The 13,607-nt window shown below is 43.8% G+C and overlaps 1 protein-coding gene across 1 annotated transcript in view; it reads left to right on the forward strand.

The window, feature by feature from the left end:
- Positions 1 to 13,607, forward strand: part of ANKRD29 (ankyrin repeat domain 29) — a 42,369-nt gene that overhangs the window by 11,553 nt on the left and 17,209 nt on the right. Inside the window, exons 2-5 of the mRNA XM_073331382.1 lie at positions 263 to 373; positions 2,475 to 2,573; positions 6,555 to 6,653; positions 12,228 to 12,326. Of these exons, the coding sequence (XP_073187483.1) occupies positions 263 to 373; positions 2,475 to 2,573; positions 6,555 to 6,653; positions 12,228 to 12,326 (408 nt within the window). The remainder of the gene's footprint in view (positions 1 to 262; positions 374 to 2,474; positions 2,574 to 6,554; positions 6,654 to 12,227; positions 12,327 to 13,607) is intronic.

Below are 13,607 nucleotides of genomic sequence, written 5' to 3' on the forward strand. Positions count from 1 at the left end.
CACTGGGAACTGGACTAAGATCACCAACTCACATTACCTAGGCCACCAAGAGTCAACCGAGTATAATGACTTTCAGTCAGTACTGACATGGGACAGATTGGAAACAAGATAGGGCAGCTTATAGAGGCCAAGGTTTCTAACAAAGCAAATTAACCCTCTTGCCCCAACCTGGTTATAAAAGAATGACACATTGGTTTGAACTGAGAGCATGTGATATTTGTACTTGTTCTGGAACAGATTTCAATCCTTTTTGTCTTAACAGAGGGAAACACCGCTCGCAAATGCTGCATTCTGGGCTGCAAGGAAAGGAAACCTGGCTCTTCTTCAGCTGTTATTGAACAGTGGGCGAGTAGACGTGGACTGCAGAGACAGCGTAGGCCCTCTATACGTGCACGCCAAGAATATATGCTTTACATCACTTTACACAGCCCTCTATGGCATTAGTGATTTTACTACAATCATTTGAGTGTCTTATGTTGCTTAAGCAAGATTTAAAACCTTTAGCAGCTATGAAAGCAAGTTTCAAAGCTGAGTTGTAACAACGTGATGAATTATATCAATCGCCGGTTTTGGATGCGGTTAAGAAATTTGTGAACATCCAAAAACCTATCTGTTAATTATTTCTTTGTTGCACTGGCTTTGCACTAGTGTAAATAATTCATGAGGTGCAGAGCAATGCAGAATCAGGCTTAATAAGATTTCTTAGTAAAGATAAGCCCAGATACCCTGCAAATATGTATGTGATTCTTTTCTCTATGGATGGTCATAACTTTTATTTCAGAGTAGCAGCCATGTTAGTCTGTATCCGCAAAAAGAAAAGGAGGACTTGTGGCACCTTAGAGACTAACCAATTTATTTGAGCATAAGCTTTTGTGAGCTACAGCTCACTTCATCGGATGCATTTGCATCGGTGGGAATTAGATATGAAATTAGAAATGGGCTGAAATCACAAATGCCCTGTGTCCTGTTGCTTCTGCATAGCATATACATACAAGGAGTGGGCTGTACTTGGATTTCCAAAAAGGCAGAGAAAAACAAGGTTAAGAGATTACTTGAAATAGAACAAGTACTTTGTGCTTAGTTAAAAATGTGAGCTGTTGAGAGACACTGCCACACATTGGATGATTTTAGTGCCACACTGGTCTATAACACAAACCTAGCCAACTTCGCTCGCCTTGAAAATAGCTTGGGGAAGATTTTAGCACAAAAGGGAGTTAGGTACTTAACTCCCATTGACCTTGAAAGATGGATCTTACTGCCCTTTTGCCTTTCAGAATCTCCCATGTTGTATTCTAGGGATCAGTCCTGTGTGTGTTTTTTCCCAAGTAGAATTTTGCATGTGGAAGGATGGTGAGATCAGGGTGAGAGTCAAACTGGAAACAGATGGAATGTGAAGAAATCAGAACAGTTATTGGTTAATTAATTGGATCAAAATTAAGCACCAATTTGATAAAAGGTTTATGCAAAACACTGAGAATCTGGTTTGCTAACTCGATTAGGCCTTTGTTTACTATAACAGAACTACAAGTTTTCTAGACTAAAATATTTTAATGTGATGTAGGGTACATGCTCTTTCACTAGTAATGTCTCACATTTGCAAGCATGATCAGTACATACATTTTTCAGAAGGGGGGTGAATTTCATCCCTATGCAAATGGCCTCTGAACAACACATACACCGCTCTTCTATTCCACGTGGCTTAAATTGAATTTAACTAGTGCATTGAGCTTATGTGGGTGTCCTTTGCACAGGGTTGAATTCTACCCACAAAGTAGATTTCTGGCTATGGAAGTATATTTGATATAATTTCAAATACTACAGCATTTAAGACAGTGTGATCTGGTGATTAATGCAGGAATTAGGCATCCGGACAACTTGGGTTCTATTCATGACTTTGTCTCTGACCTCACTGTGTGACATTGGGCAATACCATTCAGTTCTATGTGTCAATTTCCTCCCCTATGAAGTAGGGTAATGACGCTAATCTATCTTTGCAAAGCTCTTTGAGATTCCCCGACAAAAAATTGTATTTTAGTGTAAGGTATTATTAATTATTATTTATTAATAGGGGCCATAACACGAGATCATTGCATAGTAATTATATCCTACTTGGGCTACACTGTTAAGTTCTGATCGTGCAATGGGCTCAGTGCAGAGGGAAGCGTGTTGTAGGATTGGGCTTAGCACTGAAGGCAAGTGTGTGAATGTTTGTTGCTGTAACTACTTTTATTTATTTGATTGATTCTTCACTTTTCAAAGGATTTTAAATGGCAAATGTTTAACTTTTTTTTTAAGGTAATTTGTTGCCCCACAATTATATAAAGGGGAGAACAGTTTTTGTTCTCTGGGGAAATTATAATCAGTTATCATAAGTATCCCCCCCAGTTATGCTGAGAAGTTGTTTGTTTTAGACAGGCTGATTTATTATTAGAGGTAATAGTCTAACATACTGATTTGTTTTTCCTTATGCCCAGCTTGGCACAACAGCTCTGATGGTAGCTTCTCACTATGGCCACATAGAATGTGTGAGGGAATTGGTGTTACAAGGCGCAGACATCAATCTGCAGAGAGAGGTAAGAAACGTTCTGCATTTAAAAAAAGAGATTGCAAAAGCAACCATTACTGACTGGAATGATAGAAACCATAGAGGAGTATTACCAATTGCTTATCTGTTTGTTGCTATGCAGTATATGTACAAACAATATCTATTCGGTAGATTCTCCTGAGAATACATAGGATTTCAGAATTTTAAATTGAAAAATGAGGTGCAGGATCTACTTCTATAAATAATCCATCAAGAGTTTCTAGTGCACCCAGTTTGTGTAGACCACTTTCATCCCTACTGCAACCCCATTGACACCAAGCATGCATTGACCATTCTATTCATTGTTGCAGTAACATGCAGATTTCAGAAAGTGATTAATAAGGAGAGGTCGCCTACCATTAAATTAAAGAGACTAGCCATAAAAATGGAGTTGGCAGAGTTACCCCAGGAATTATTCTGGCCCAGTGTGCTTTGTAATATGTTCATCTCAGTTGGCAGCAATAGACTTTATCGCACATCTAAATCACACCTTACTTTGTGAGGACAGGACACGGTTGCCTCCAGTTTGTTTGTAGAACATTCATTATAACTTTAAGTCAGGGTTGGCGTTTGTGAACGTCCCATCAGTAGCAGCATCTGTAGTCATTCTGATTTGTAGGATGTCTAGACATACAACAAAATTGCTCTGTTGGCTAAGGGTCCTGAGAGAGAATAGTAATTTAACAAGAGTTTGCAGTAATGTTGGCTGACTGCAGAATAAAGTGATAGCTCAAAATAATGGCACTGTTCTCTGCACTGTAATGATAAGTGTATACATTTCTAACCGCTCTTGGTTACCTGGAACTAAGACATAAATCCCCTGCTGACATCTGGAAATTATTGCCTCAACGAATGTAATAGTCGATATCATCAGTTTTCTGGAATTGATTTAACCAGTATAAAATTGCTCTATTAGTGATTACGGGTAGACTTTCAATAAGGCCCCAATCCAGCAAAGCACATAAGCACAAGCTGCTGCAAAAGTAACACCAAAAGGACAGGAACGATCTGAACTACAAGCTTTTTTGAACTCATTTTTGTGCATCACTTTGGATACGTTAACTAGGCCAGGCAGCGAATAAAGAAACAGAAAGGAATAGAACCCCTCATAGGGCAAAATTCACCCTTGTGCACAGGGTTCCTATGATGACAGGAATACAGGAGACCCTAGCTGAAGTTTAAACCCTGCATTAAAGACTTAGAGCCTTATCTTGCAAATAGATCCACATACTCAGACTTGTACTCTTGCAATCCTATTGGAGTCAGTGGGACACCGCATAGGAGGAAGGGTCCATATATGTGACTCTGTTTTGCAAGACTGGACCCTTGAATGGTACACAGAGCCATGTAAAGGCTTTCTGCACTGGTGTGAATTTCCACATGTAGCTCCCTTTTTTCTGCCTCTCCAGATGAGATAAGAAAGCCACAAGCAAGGAAGGCAAGAGTTTCTGGGGATAATGATGCTAACCTTCCTTTGTAAAGTGCTTTTGAGATCTACTGATGAAAAGTGCCATATAAGTGTGATATACCAGGGTATAATCCAGACTAATGAGCTGCTGTGTCACCCCTGCTCTTCAACCCTGGGTGCCTTACAATGCTTTGCTGAAGTAGCTCCCACCTGGATGGCTCACAAACAGTCTTCCAGCGTGCAAGCCACACCCTGTGTGTCTGTGTGTAACTGCAGTCTGCCAGCCACATTTGGGTTACGCTCTGCCTCTCACCAGCCTTGGTTGGGTGACCCCAACACACCCCCAGTTCCAGATTTCCCCCCAGACTTGTATATTCTGTACCACCCAGCCCCCTCCTGGATAGTAAAAAATATTTTAAGTCCATTATTCCTTTAAGGGAACAGTATGCCAGCTTATTATGAATAGTTATTCAGACACTTCAATTCTAATATACTGGATTAGATAAAAGCGTAAAACAAGTTTATTAAGAGAGAGATTTTAAGTGAGTGCAAGTAATGAGGAATGAGTGTCAGAAATGGTTACAAGAAAAATAAAGATAAGACATTCACTAATATCTAACTTAAACTATATCAGATTCAAGCAAAGTTTCTCATGCATGCTTTCAGCAGTAGCAGTCTTACTGACCAAATCCTGTAGGTCAGGATCCCTCCCTCAGAGCATTTCCAGCTGGAAGCAAGGCAACAGACACTGTGTGGAAGGGGACTCCATGCTGTTCCTTTGCTAAAATGTAGATTCCCCCCCCCCCTTTTTTTTTTCCCTGACCTCTTTTCTGCCAAAAAATGGCCACTTAGCAGGTAATGGTCCATCAGCATTGTTTACACCTGGCTGAGACAGCAGTTTACCCATTGTCTCTGAGAAACTGGTCTTGCCTCTCCCCAGACTTCTCTGGAATGCATACTTTTAGTCACGATCTCAGCTTATGTTTATAACTTCACATGTAAAACTGCTACGTGCATTTTGCCATGTTGTTATTGATCAGCAAATTATGAGGTTGTAAAGGAAATGATACCTCACAAGACATGGCTTGTACAAAATTGTTACAATAGTGTGTGGGGTGTGAACACAGGGGCGTATTCTGTCACAATACGTATCAATAATAATAATATTCTCTGGTAATTTTTGTATCCCAGAAATTTAAGTCTCAAAGGGTGGATTCTCACCTTGATTTATTGATATTTTGGTGACAGAACTAGGTGTGGAAAATATTTAGGCTTTGATTCTTCGCTGTATATGAGCTGAGTTTGACAGTGGGAGTTGATTCCCTGATTCAGGCCTGCCTGGCATCTGTGCAGGATACCATTGGCATAAGTTAGGGCTGTACAGGGACAATGGTGGGGACCTTGCACTAGTGGAGGATAAATAGGGGAGCTCTGCTGTGTGATGCCCCCTCTGTTCTTATCTATACTCCACTCCCAGTACATCCCCTTGTTCCCCTTTCACAAGGGGTAGAGAGGTACCTGGTGCAGGATGTGGTGGGAAGGTCTCCTGTGCAGGAGGGATTCTCCACTGTCTATCTTTAGCCTGTTTCAAGCCACTTTGCTCTGTTTATGGTGACTGACTGGACTGGAGAATCTGGTCGTGAATTTTTTGAAAAGAAAAATATATTTGGGGGACAGAGGGAAGGTGAAGTAGGAGAAGGAATAGTATGTAAAATATCATCAGTAGACATGGTAATTGTAATAGCCTTTAAGATTTAATCAGCTGGGATACAAATATTACCAGAGAATCGTGCTTACCTCACTTTGGGCTTTCTTGTCTCACTTGAACAGGACAAGAAAATGAGTAATATAGTAGAGGCTTCACCCAGAAGCCCATTTATGTGAAGGGAATGGGAAATATGGATCTTATGCAGATAAACAGAATGTGGGATAAACATCAGTAAGGATATGATTCTGTCACCGCTTCTGTGATTTTTCCGGGATCTCCAGGACTTGTTCTGGGGAACGGTTGGAGCAGCTGTCGACCCCGGGGCCACTGGAACAGTTGATTGGCGGCCGGCCCCAGGTGCAACAGGCCAGCGGCTAACCCCAGGCACAGTGGCCCTCTGGGGCTGGAACAGCAGTGGTCACCCTCTGCTGCAGGAGCAGTGCCAGGGCTGTAGCAGCTGCAAGCCCCAGCAGCACTCTGTTTGTGTGTGTCCCGGCCCCGTGTCCTGTCTCCTCCGCTCCCCTCGGGATATTTTTCATAAAAGTCGGGATAGGTTGGGGGCTTCCGTTAATTTTTGTTTATTGCCCGTGACCTGTCTGTGACTTTTAATAAAAATACTCATGACAGACTCTTAACCTGAAACTTCAGACATTTCAGTGCAGTGAGATGAGAAATGACCTCCTCCCCTAAGTTCTGTTGTATCCTCTACAGTCCCAAAGATCATCATGAGTCTGTCCAGCTATCGTTCAGTTATTTAAGTTCAATCTATTTTAATTCTGTTTAAAAATTAAGTGCATACTTTATTCACATTTTATCCATGTTTGTTTGAAATGTGTTTCCTTTTTTGTTTACAGTCAGGCACAACTGCTCTGTTCTTTGCTGCACAGCAAGGCCACAATGATGTTGTGAGGTTTCTCTTTGAATTTGGTGCCTCTACTGAATTTAGAACTAAAGTAAGAGATTGGTCTGCTTTATTTCCAAAATTTAATTCTGCATTAATGGCTTGTTTCCTCTTGATCTGCGACATGGCATTACAGCAAGAGGATCATAAAATAATTTCCCTGCTTGCACATTTTCTAAGCTATGAGTAATACAGTCCTCTGGCAAAATGTTAATTCAAGGCTAGTTTTTATTGTCTAGGCTTGATAGCTTGAGGTTGGTACCATTTCTTTACAGTGTATATTTTCAGATTGTGAAAGCTGCAGTGAAGAGATCAGTCCCTCTCATGCTGTCCCACAATGAGAAGAAGAGGTCACACAATGAAATTGTTGACAAGTAAATTTAGAACAAATAGAAGGAATTAACACAGTGGTGAGTCTGTGGAATTCACTGCTGTAGGAAGTTAAAGTTAAGAAGCGCTGGTTAATCATGTTTATATATACTACATGAGTAGTATGTGTGTGTTAAGAGGGGTAATTAAATCTGTTTGCTTGATGCTTTAGGATGATCATGGAAGAAATCAGGAAATCTTTTTCCCTTCATATTCAGCATTGCACTGGTGGCACTGTGTCTATTATTAAGGCAGCCTGATACTTTCTAAGACCTTGTTATAACTGCAAAACTTCCATTGTTTGAGCCGAACTCTTCCAGGCTGGGTGTCAGCCTCAGATCAAAAATTTTTTTAGAAAATTTTAATCAGAACAGTTCCGCTGTTTCAAAGAATGAGGCTAGTGAAATTTTCTTTGCCGATGTTAAAATATTCTGATGAACTTTTCTTGAAAAGCTCTAGCCCCTCACCCCTATGCTTTAGGGTAGAGGCTTGCAATTTAATGGGATGGTAGCCTTACTATTAAGGATGCACCTTTTGCCATCCCATGGAAAATCCACCCAAATCTGGCCAAGTGGTAAGCCTTTGAAATATTGCAGTTCATGCATGTTCAATAGAGATTTTAAGCAGCTAAACCCTCCAAAGATTCCATCCTTATTGAGGATGCTCCACCCTGTCCCAGCTCCTGTGTGACTGGACTGTGCATGCGTCAACCCCGCAGAGCAACTGAGCATGCTGCAGCCCAGAGCTGTGGGAGGCTCAGAAAGACTTTCCCTGTAATGGCTGCTCCAAGCCAGTGTGGTACATGGTTCCCTTGTTCTCCGTGACCTTTCTGCTGGCACTCAGGAAGCTGTCTTATTTGAATGCAATGGGGATGAAAGCTAGGCTGAGGGGGGAAGGAAAGGAGTAGATTGGGACAATGGGACTGGGGGGCGGGGGGAGAAGAGAAACTGGGACTGGCTGGGCAAGGAGACTGGGACTAGGAGCTAAGGAGGGCAGGATTGGGAGATGGGCAGGGGAGGAGCACCCTGGGACCAGTTGGGTAAAGAAACTGGAAGCTGGGAGGGAGGCAGGTGAAGGTGGGACTGAAATCAGGTGGGAGGAATGTTGGCAAAGGAGACTGGGTGCTGAGGAAATGGACTGGGACTAGGATCCAGAGTGTGAAATGGGCAATGGGACTGGGAGCCAGTTGGCAAGGAGGTGAGATAATATGAGCAAGTGGGAAGCTGGAGGTAGGAAGGCAACTGCAACTGGCAGGACAAAGACTGGGACAAGGAGCTTGGGAGAAGATGAGGGGACAGAAACTGAGACTGGATGAGGAGCCAGGGAAGAGAGCTGGGACTAGGAGCCAGTCAGATCACACAAGGAACTGGGAAGGAACGAACTGGAAGTGGGAGTTGGATGGTGAGACTGGGACTTGGACTCTAAAGCTAGATGTGGAGACTGACTGGGATGATAAATCTGAGGAGTAGAGACTGGAACTGGCTAGGCAAGGAAAAAATGGGACTGTGACAAGCAGCCAGGGGTAGGGAAGAAACAGGCCTGGGACGAGGACAGTTGGGAAAGAACAAAGCAGAAGGGGTCAAGTTTAGGGGAAATGAGGTGAAAAGTCTGGACCCACTGGAGTACACTCCCCTCCACAGCTTGCAATGAAACCCCAGGTTCTCAAGTCTCACCATTCCTCTGCAGTCAGAAAATATCTGTGAAACCCACTGGCAAAGTGTGTATCTCATCCCCCTCTATTGCTCCTCCCCTGCCCATCTCCTATTGCTGGTCTGCATAGGGTATGATAACCTACTACTGCTATCAGTTCATATTTATTTAGGTCAGAAGGGACCATGATGATCATCTAGTCTGACCTCCTGCACAACGCAGGCCACAGAATTTCACCCACCACTCCTGCAAAAAACCCTCACACCTATATCTGTGCTATTGAAGTTCTCAAATCATAGTTTAAAGACTTCAAGGAGCAGAGAATCCTCCAGCAAGTGACCCGTGCCCCATGCTACAGAGGAAAGTTACTCCATTAGCTCAAGGGGCAGAGGTCTGTGCAGTGGATTTAAAGATTCCAACACAGCTGATGACCCATGTGTCATTATACTGACACCCACATGATGGAATTTGTTTCTACAGTTTGCTTTTCTTTAAATCTAGCAAAGTACACACACAACTCCATTAAAAGGACACTGTTACAGGGTTACAGTCAAGCACTCAAAAGTTAAGAAATGCCAGAATTCAGATTGTGTGTGGAACCTTAATTGGGCCCTTTGTGCATATGAATTACAATATATTTTTAAATACATGATCACTAGGATGCTTTAGGGGTCAACCCAGACCAATAAGGGATCATCACCACCTTCCCTGTAACCTTGTGTGCTGTGCTGCTTTGGCTCAGATCGCTGACATGAGAAGCATCCTCAGAGCACTGTGGCCTCACCCTGGCTGCCACCAGTTTGGTTACCCCTTCCAGGATGACACCAACAGCTCTTCTAGCCCTGTCATGTCCACTCACAAAACCGTACAAGTTCGCTGCTACTTTAAAAAAAGAGACATTTCAGAGTAGCACCCGTGTTAGTCTGTATCAGCAAAAAGAAAGAGGAGTACTTGTGGCACCTTAGAGACTAAGGCATTTATTTGGGCATAAGCTTTCGTGGGCTAAAACCCACTTTGTGCCCTGCACCAGCCAGTTAGTTAAGCTGAGGATTTTACTCTTCAGTTTGAAACACTGCACTAGGATGGCTGTGTAATAAAGCAAGATTAAGTCTATTAGCAAAGAACAGCTATTTAAATGATACCAAGCAGAAGTAATTGGGATAGAAATGGTTACAAACAAGCAAAAGTAAAAATACATTTCTAAGACCCAAAGCTAACTTAGAGCCTTTGTTCCAAGCAGTTTTCTCACCACAGTTCTTCCAGCATGGCTGGCCACTCCTTAGCCAGGGCCCAACGTGCTTCATTTCTCAGTCTCCTCACATGAAAAATGCCAACATAACTTTGAAAGATATAAGCAGAGAGAGAAAAAGCTAATAGTCTTGCTGGAGGAGTGTAGCAAAGCCAAGACTCACTGTCATTGCACCTCCTGCTGGTTGTCCTGGGAATTAGCTCTTTCCAGTCTAAGGAATGCCCCCTGCAGGCCAGTGTCTCGCCTGCCGCTGGTCCCATGTCCCTCCCAGACCCCAGTGCCCTTTACCTTGGGGTTCTGCCCCAGTAGTACCCCCTCACTCTGGGTCCCCAACCCTCTAAACCCACCTTGCCTCAGTGGCTACTGCCAGTCATCATCTAGCCCCCACTCACTGGGGCAGACTGCAGTCTATAATGGCTACTCATCATTCACAAGGGGGTAGGACCTGCTGCCTTTGTCTATTCTCAGGCTGACCCTCTGCAACCCCAGTACCTTTTCATAGGCCTTCATCAAGGCCTGCAGCACAGTGGTTTACCAGGCTAGAGCTCCCTATCTCCCTTTTGCCCTTCCCCAGCACTGCTCTGTTTCAAGTACCTTACTCCCAAGCTGCTAGCCCTTCCCACTCCAGGGCTAGAGTGAGACTCCTTCAGCTCCTGGCCCACAGCCCTCTCATCAGGGCCAGCTGGGCCCCGTTTGAGCTGGCCACAGCTGTGGCTGGTTCCCCAACCAGCCTAGGTTTGCTGCTTTCACTCCTTTTCCCCAGCCACAGCCCTCTCCAGGGCTGCTTTTATCTCCTGTTCTGCAGGAGTGGGGCAGCTGCCAGGAGGACCCACATTCCTTCGTCTGGGACAGTGGGATTTAAGCCCTGGCTGCCAAACACCTTTTAAGAACATATTTCCAGCACATATTAATAATTTTTCATATAGCACCCCTACATACTCCATGCAGTAATACTAAAGCCCAGTGTATTGCCAGTTCATGTATGATACCTTACATGATACATTTTAGATACAGATCATCACAGTGAGTTGGGGTACACTGATTTCATCAGGGCTAAACTGCTACATATGGGGGAGCCTCTTGCCCTCTGAATTGGGGGGGGTGTCTTAGGGTCACAATCACACACTGTTCCAATACTGCTAAGTCATCCTACCCTCTCTCCCATAACCTCCCAGAGACAGACCAGGTTACAGCATCCTCCCCCTCCCTGCTCTTCTGTTGCTGCGGCTGGAACACCCTTACCCTCTGCTTTGGGAACAGCTCTCACCTTCTGCACTGGTAGCTATTTGAGTGGTGTTGGGGGATGTCTCTCCTGGGAATTACCCTTTTTCGGCATGGGCAACAGTGTTTAACAACATGGCAAGCCAGGCATTTTGTTGCTAGTTACTGCTGGTGAAGTTTCTGTCCTAGTGTCACTGCAGCTCTTTTCCATCATGGCAGTTAAGTTACATGTGAGGGAGCATGTCCTACCCCGATTTTGTACACTGACTTAATGAATAGCATCATGTCTCCCTGTAGTGGTTGACTCACAGTGCCTATAACAACCTGTGATTGCTGACACCTTTAGCTGAAGCGGTAGGGACTTAGAATCATAGAATATCAGGGTTGGAAGGGACCTCAGGAGGTCATCTAGTCCAACCCCCTGCTCAAAGCAGGACCAATCCCTAAATTTTTTTTGCCCCAGATCCCTCAAGGATTGAACTCACAACCCTGGGTTTAGCAGGCCAATGCTCAAACCACTGAGCTATGCCTCCCTCCCTTGTGCCTATGGTCTGTGATCTGAGTGTTGTGTGTGCTTCCACAGTTCAATACAGATCTCATCTAGCAGTACAGTCCTGTGTCTGACTTCCCCTGCTGCCAGTTCTCAGGCAGGGAACCAGTGAGTGGGAGGCAGGGCATATCAGGAGGTCAGGCTAGGGCTAAAGGAGAACTGTGGTTGAGGTGGATCTAGTGACTGCTAGAACTGAGGTCAGCAGCATGCAACTTAGGCCATTGGATCAGAGGCCGGGTGTGCTGGCAGTCACTGTGTGGGGTAGGGTGTTCTGTTTATGAGAAGGACAAACTAGGAGTGGGGAGGGAATTAAGTTCATACAAGGGGAAAAGAATCCGAGCAGAGTTTTCTTCCTTCCCATTCCTCACAAAAGAAACCTCAGGACAAGAATTCTCCTACTGACACAGCTACGGTCTAACTTATGGGGGAAAGACTCAAAGTACAACTCACTGCAATTCACTGGCTAGATATTGCATATCTTGTGTGAGCCAAATTCTGGTACTCAGCACTTGCTTATGTCTTACGGACCCGTTCTGTATAGCATTTGCCTTCTCTTCTTATTGTCCCCATTCTTTGCTTGTTTGCAGGATGGCGGTACCGCTCTGTTAGCAGCTTGTCAGTATGGCCACACGCGAGTGGTGGAAACTCTACTGAAGCATGGTGCCAACATACATGATCAACTATGTGTGAGTTCATTGTTTGTTCCGCTGTCAGTGGTGTTTATATCTACTTCCAAAGTGTGGAGTTTTACAGTTCAGCTACTACAGATTGTCTTAGCACCAGTGCAGTAAGGCATTTGCCAAAGGTTCTCTTTTTATACATTTTTAATGTAACTGTTATTAATTGTGTGTTCGTTACGATACTGGGAGAAAGGTACAAAGCCAAGAAGGAAAATTTAGTTGGTCTATATTACCAAGTTAGGTCATCTGAACTACATCATTCACGGCTGTGAAAAATTTCACTCTCTGTGCGATGTAATTAAGCCATCCTAAGCCCTGGTATCGATACTGCTGCGTCAACGGAAGAATTCTTCTGTTACCCTACCTGACGTCTTTCAGAAGTGGATTTACTACAGTGATGGATGAACCCCTTCCCTTGCTGTAGTAAATGTCTATTTTGCAGCAATGGCACACTTCTACCGTATACCTCTCCTTTTGTGTATTGTGGCTGAAAGGAAAACTTTCAAATCTTTGGGCCTGATTCTCCATGCCCATTGTGTCATTTTTCACACGCCAGAGTAAATAGCTACATAAGGTGCAAGGCAGTGGAGGATCAGGCCTTTAGTTTTTCTCTTGACATGCGGATATCGTTACAGGTAGAACTGCAGTTACATTTTCTTAACATCATTACATGCTGACATTCAGTTAAAGTGAAGATACTGGGGGAATGTACCTCTCTCACCTGACAATGCTTTGAAAACAAATAAAAATAAATAACTGGTACAAATGACTTGATGGACATAATATAGCTGGATTTTCAGAGGGCTGGAAGGGACTGATCAGGCCCTGGATGAATCCCCATCTGATTTACTGTGGTAGAGTTGCATACAAGCATAATAAAACAAAAATGCGTGGCTTTGCACCCTCTGCCACCCTTCCCTAACTCAAGTCAACCCAGACAAAAAGGAAGTCATCCTCTGTGGGGTTATGATGTTCTCTCAGCTAACTCTACTGGAGCTAAGTCCCATGATGGGAAGTGCTCCCATAAGGTGCTAAGTCCCTTCATCCTCCCTCATTTCACAGCAATGTTCAACATCTTCCAGTTTCAAGCCCTAAACACACAGTATCCCCTGTGTGTAACATACCTGGCTATGACTTCCTGTTCCATGTTTGCTGTTGCATAGTGATTACTTTTTTTACCCTGAGGGGCCATATTTAGCCATGTTTGTCACTTCCTGGTAGGGTGTGCGCTATGTATTTCCACTGAGGTCTAAAATAACATTTGCCACATCCAACGCATGCACTTAG

Source organism: Lepidochelys kempii, chromosome 2 (assembly GCF_965140285.1).
Source record: "Lepidochelys kempii isolate rLepKem1 chromosome 2, rLepKem1.hap1, whole genome shotgun sequence".
Classification (NCBI taxonomy): domain Eukaryota; kingdom Metazoa; phylum Chordata; order Testudines; family Cheloniidae; genus Lepidochelys; species Lepidochelys kempii.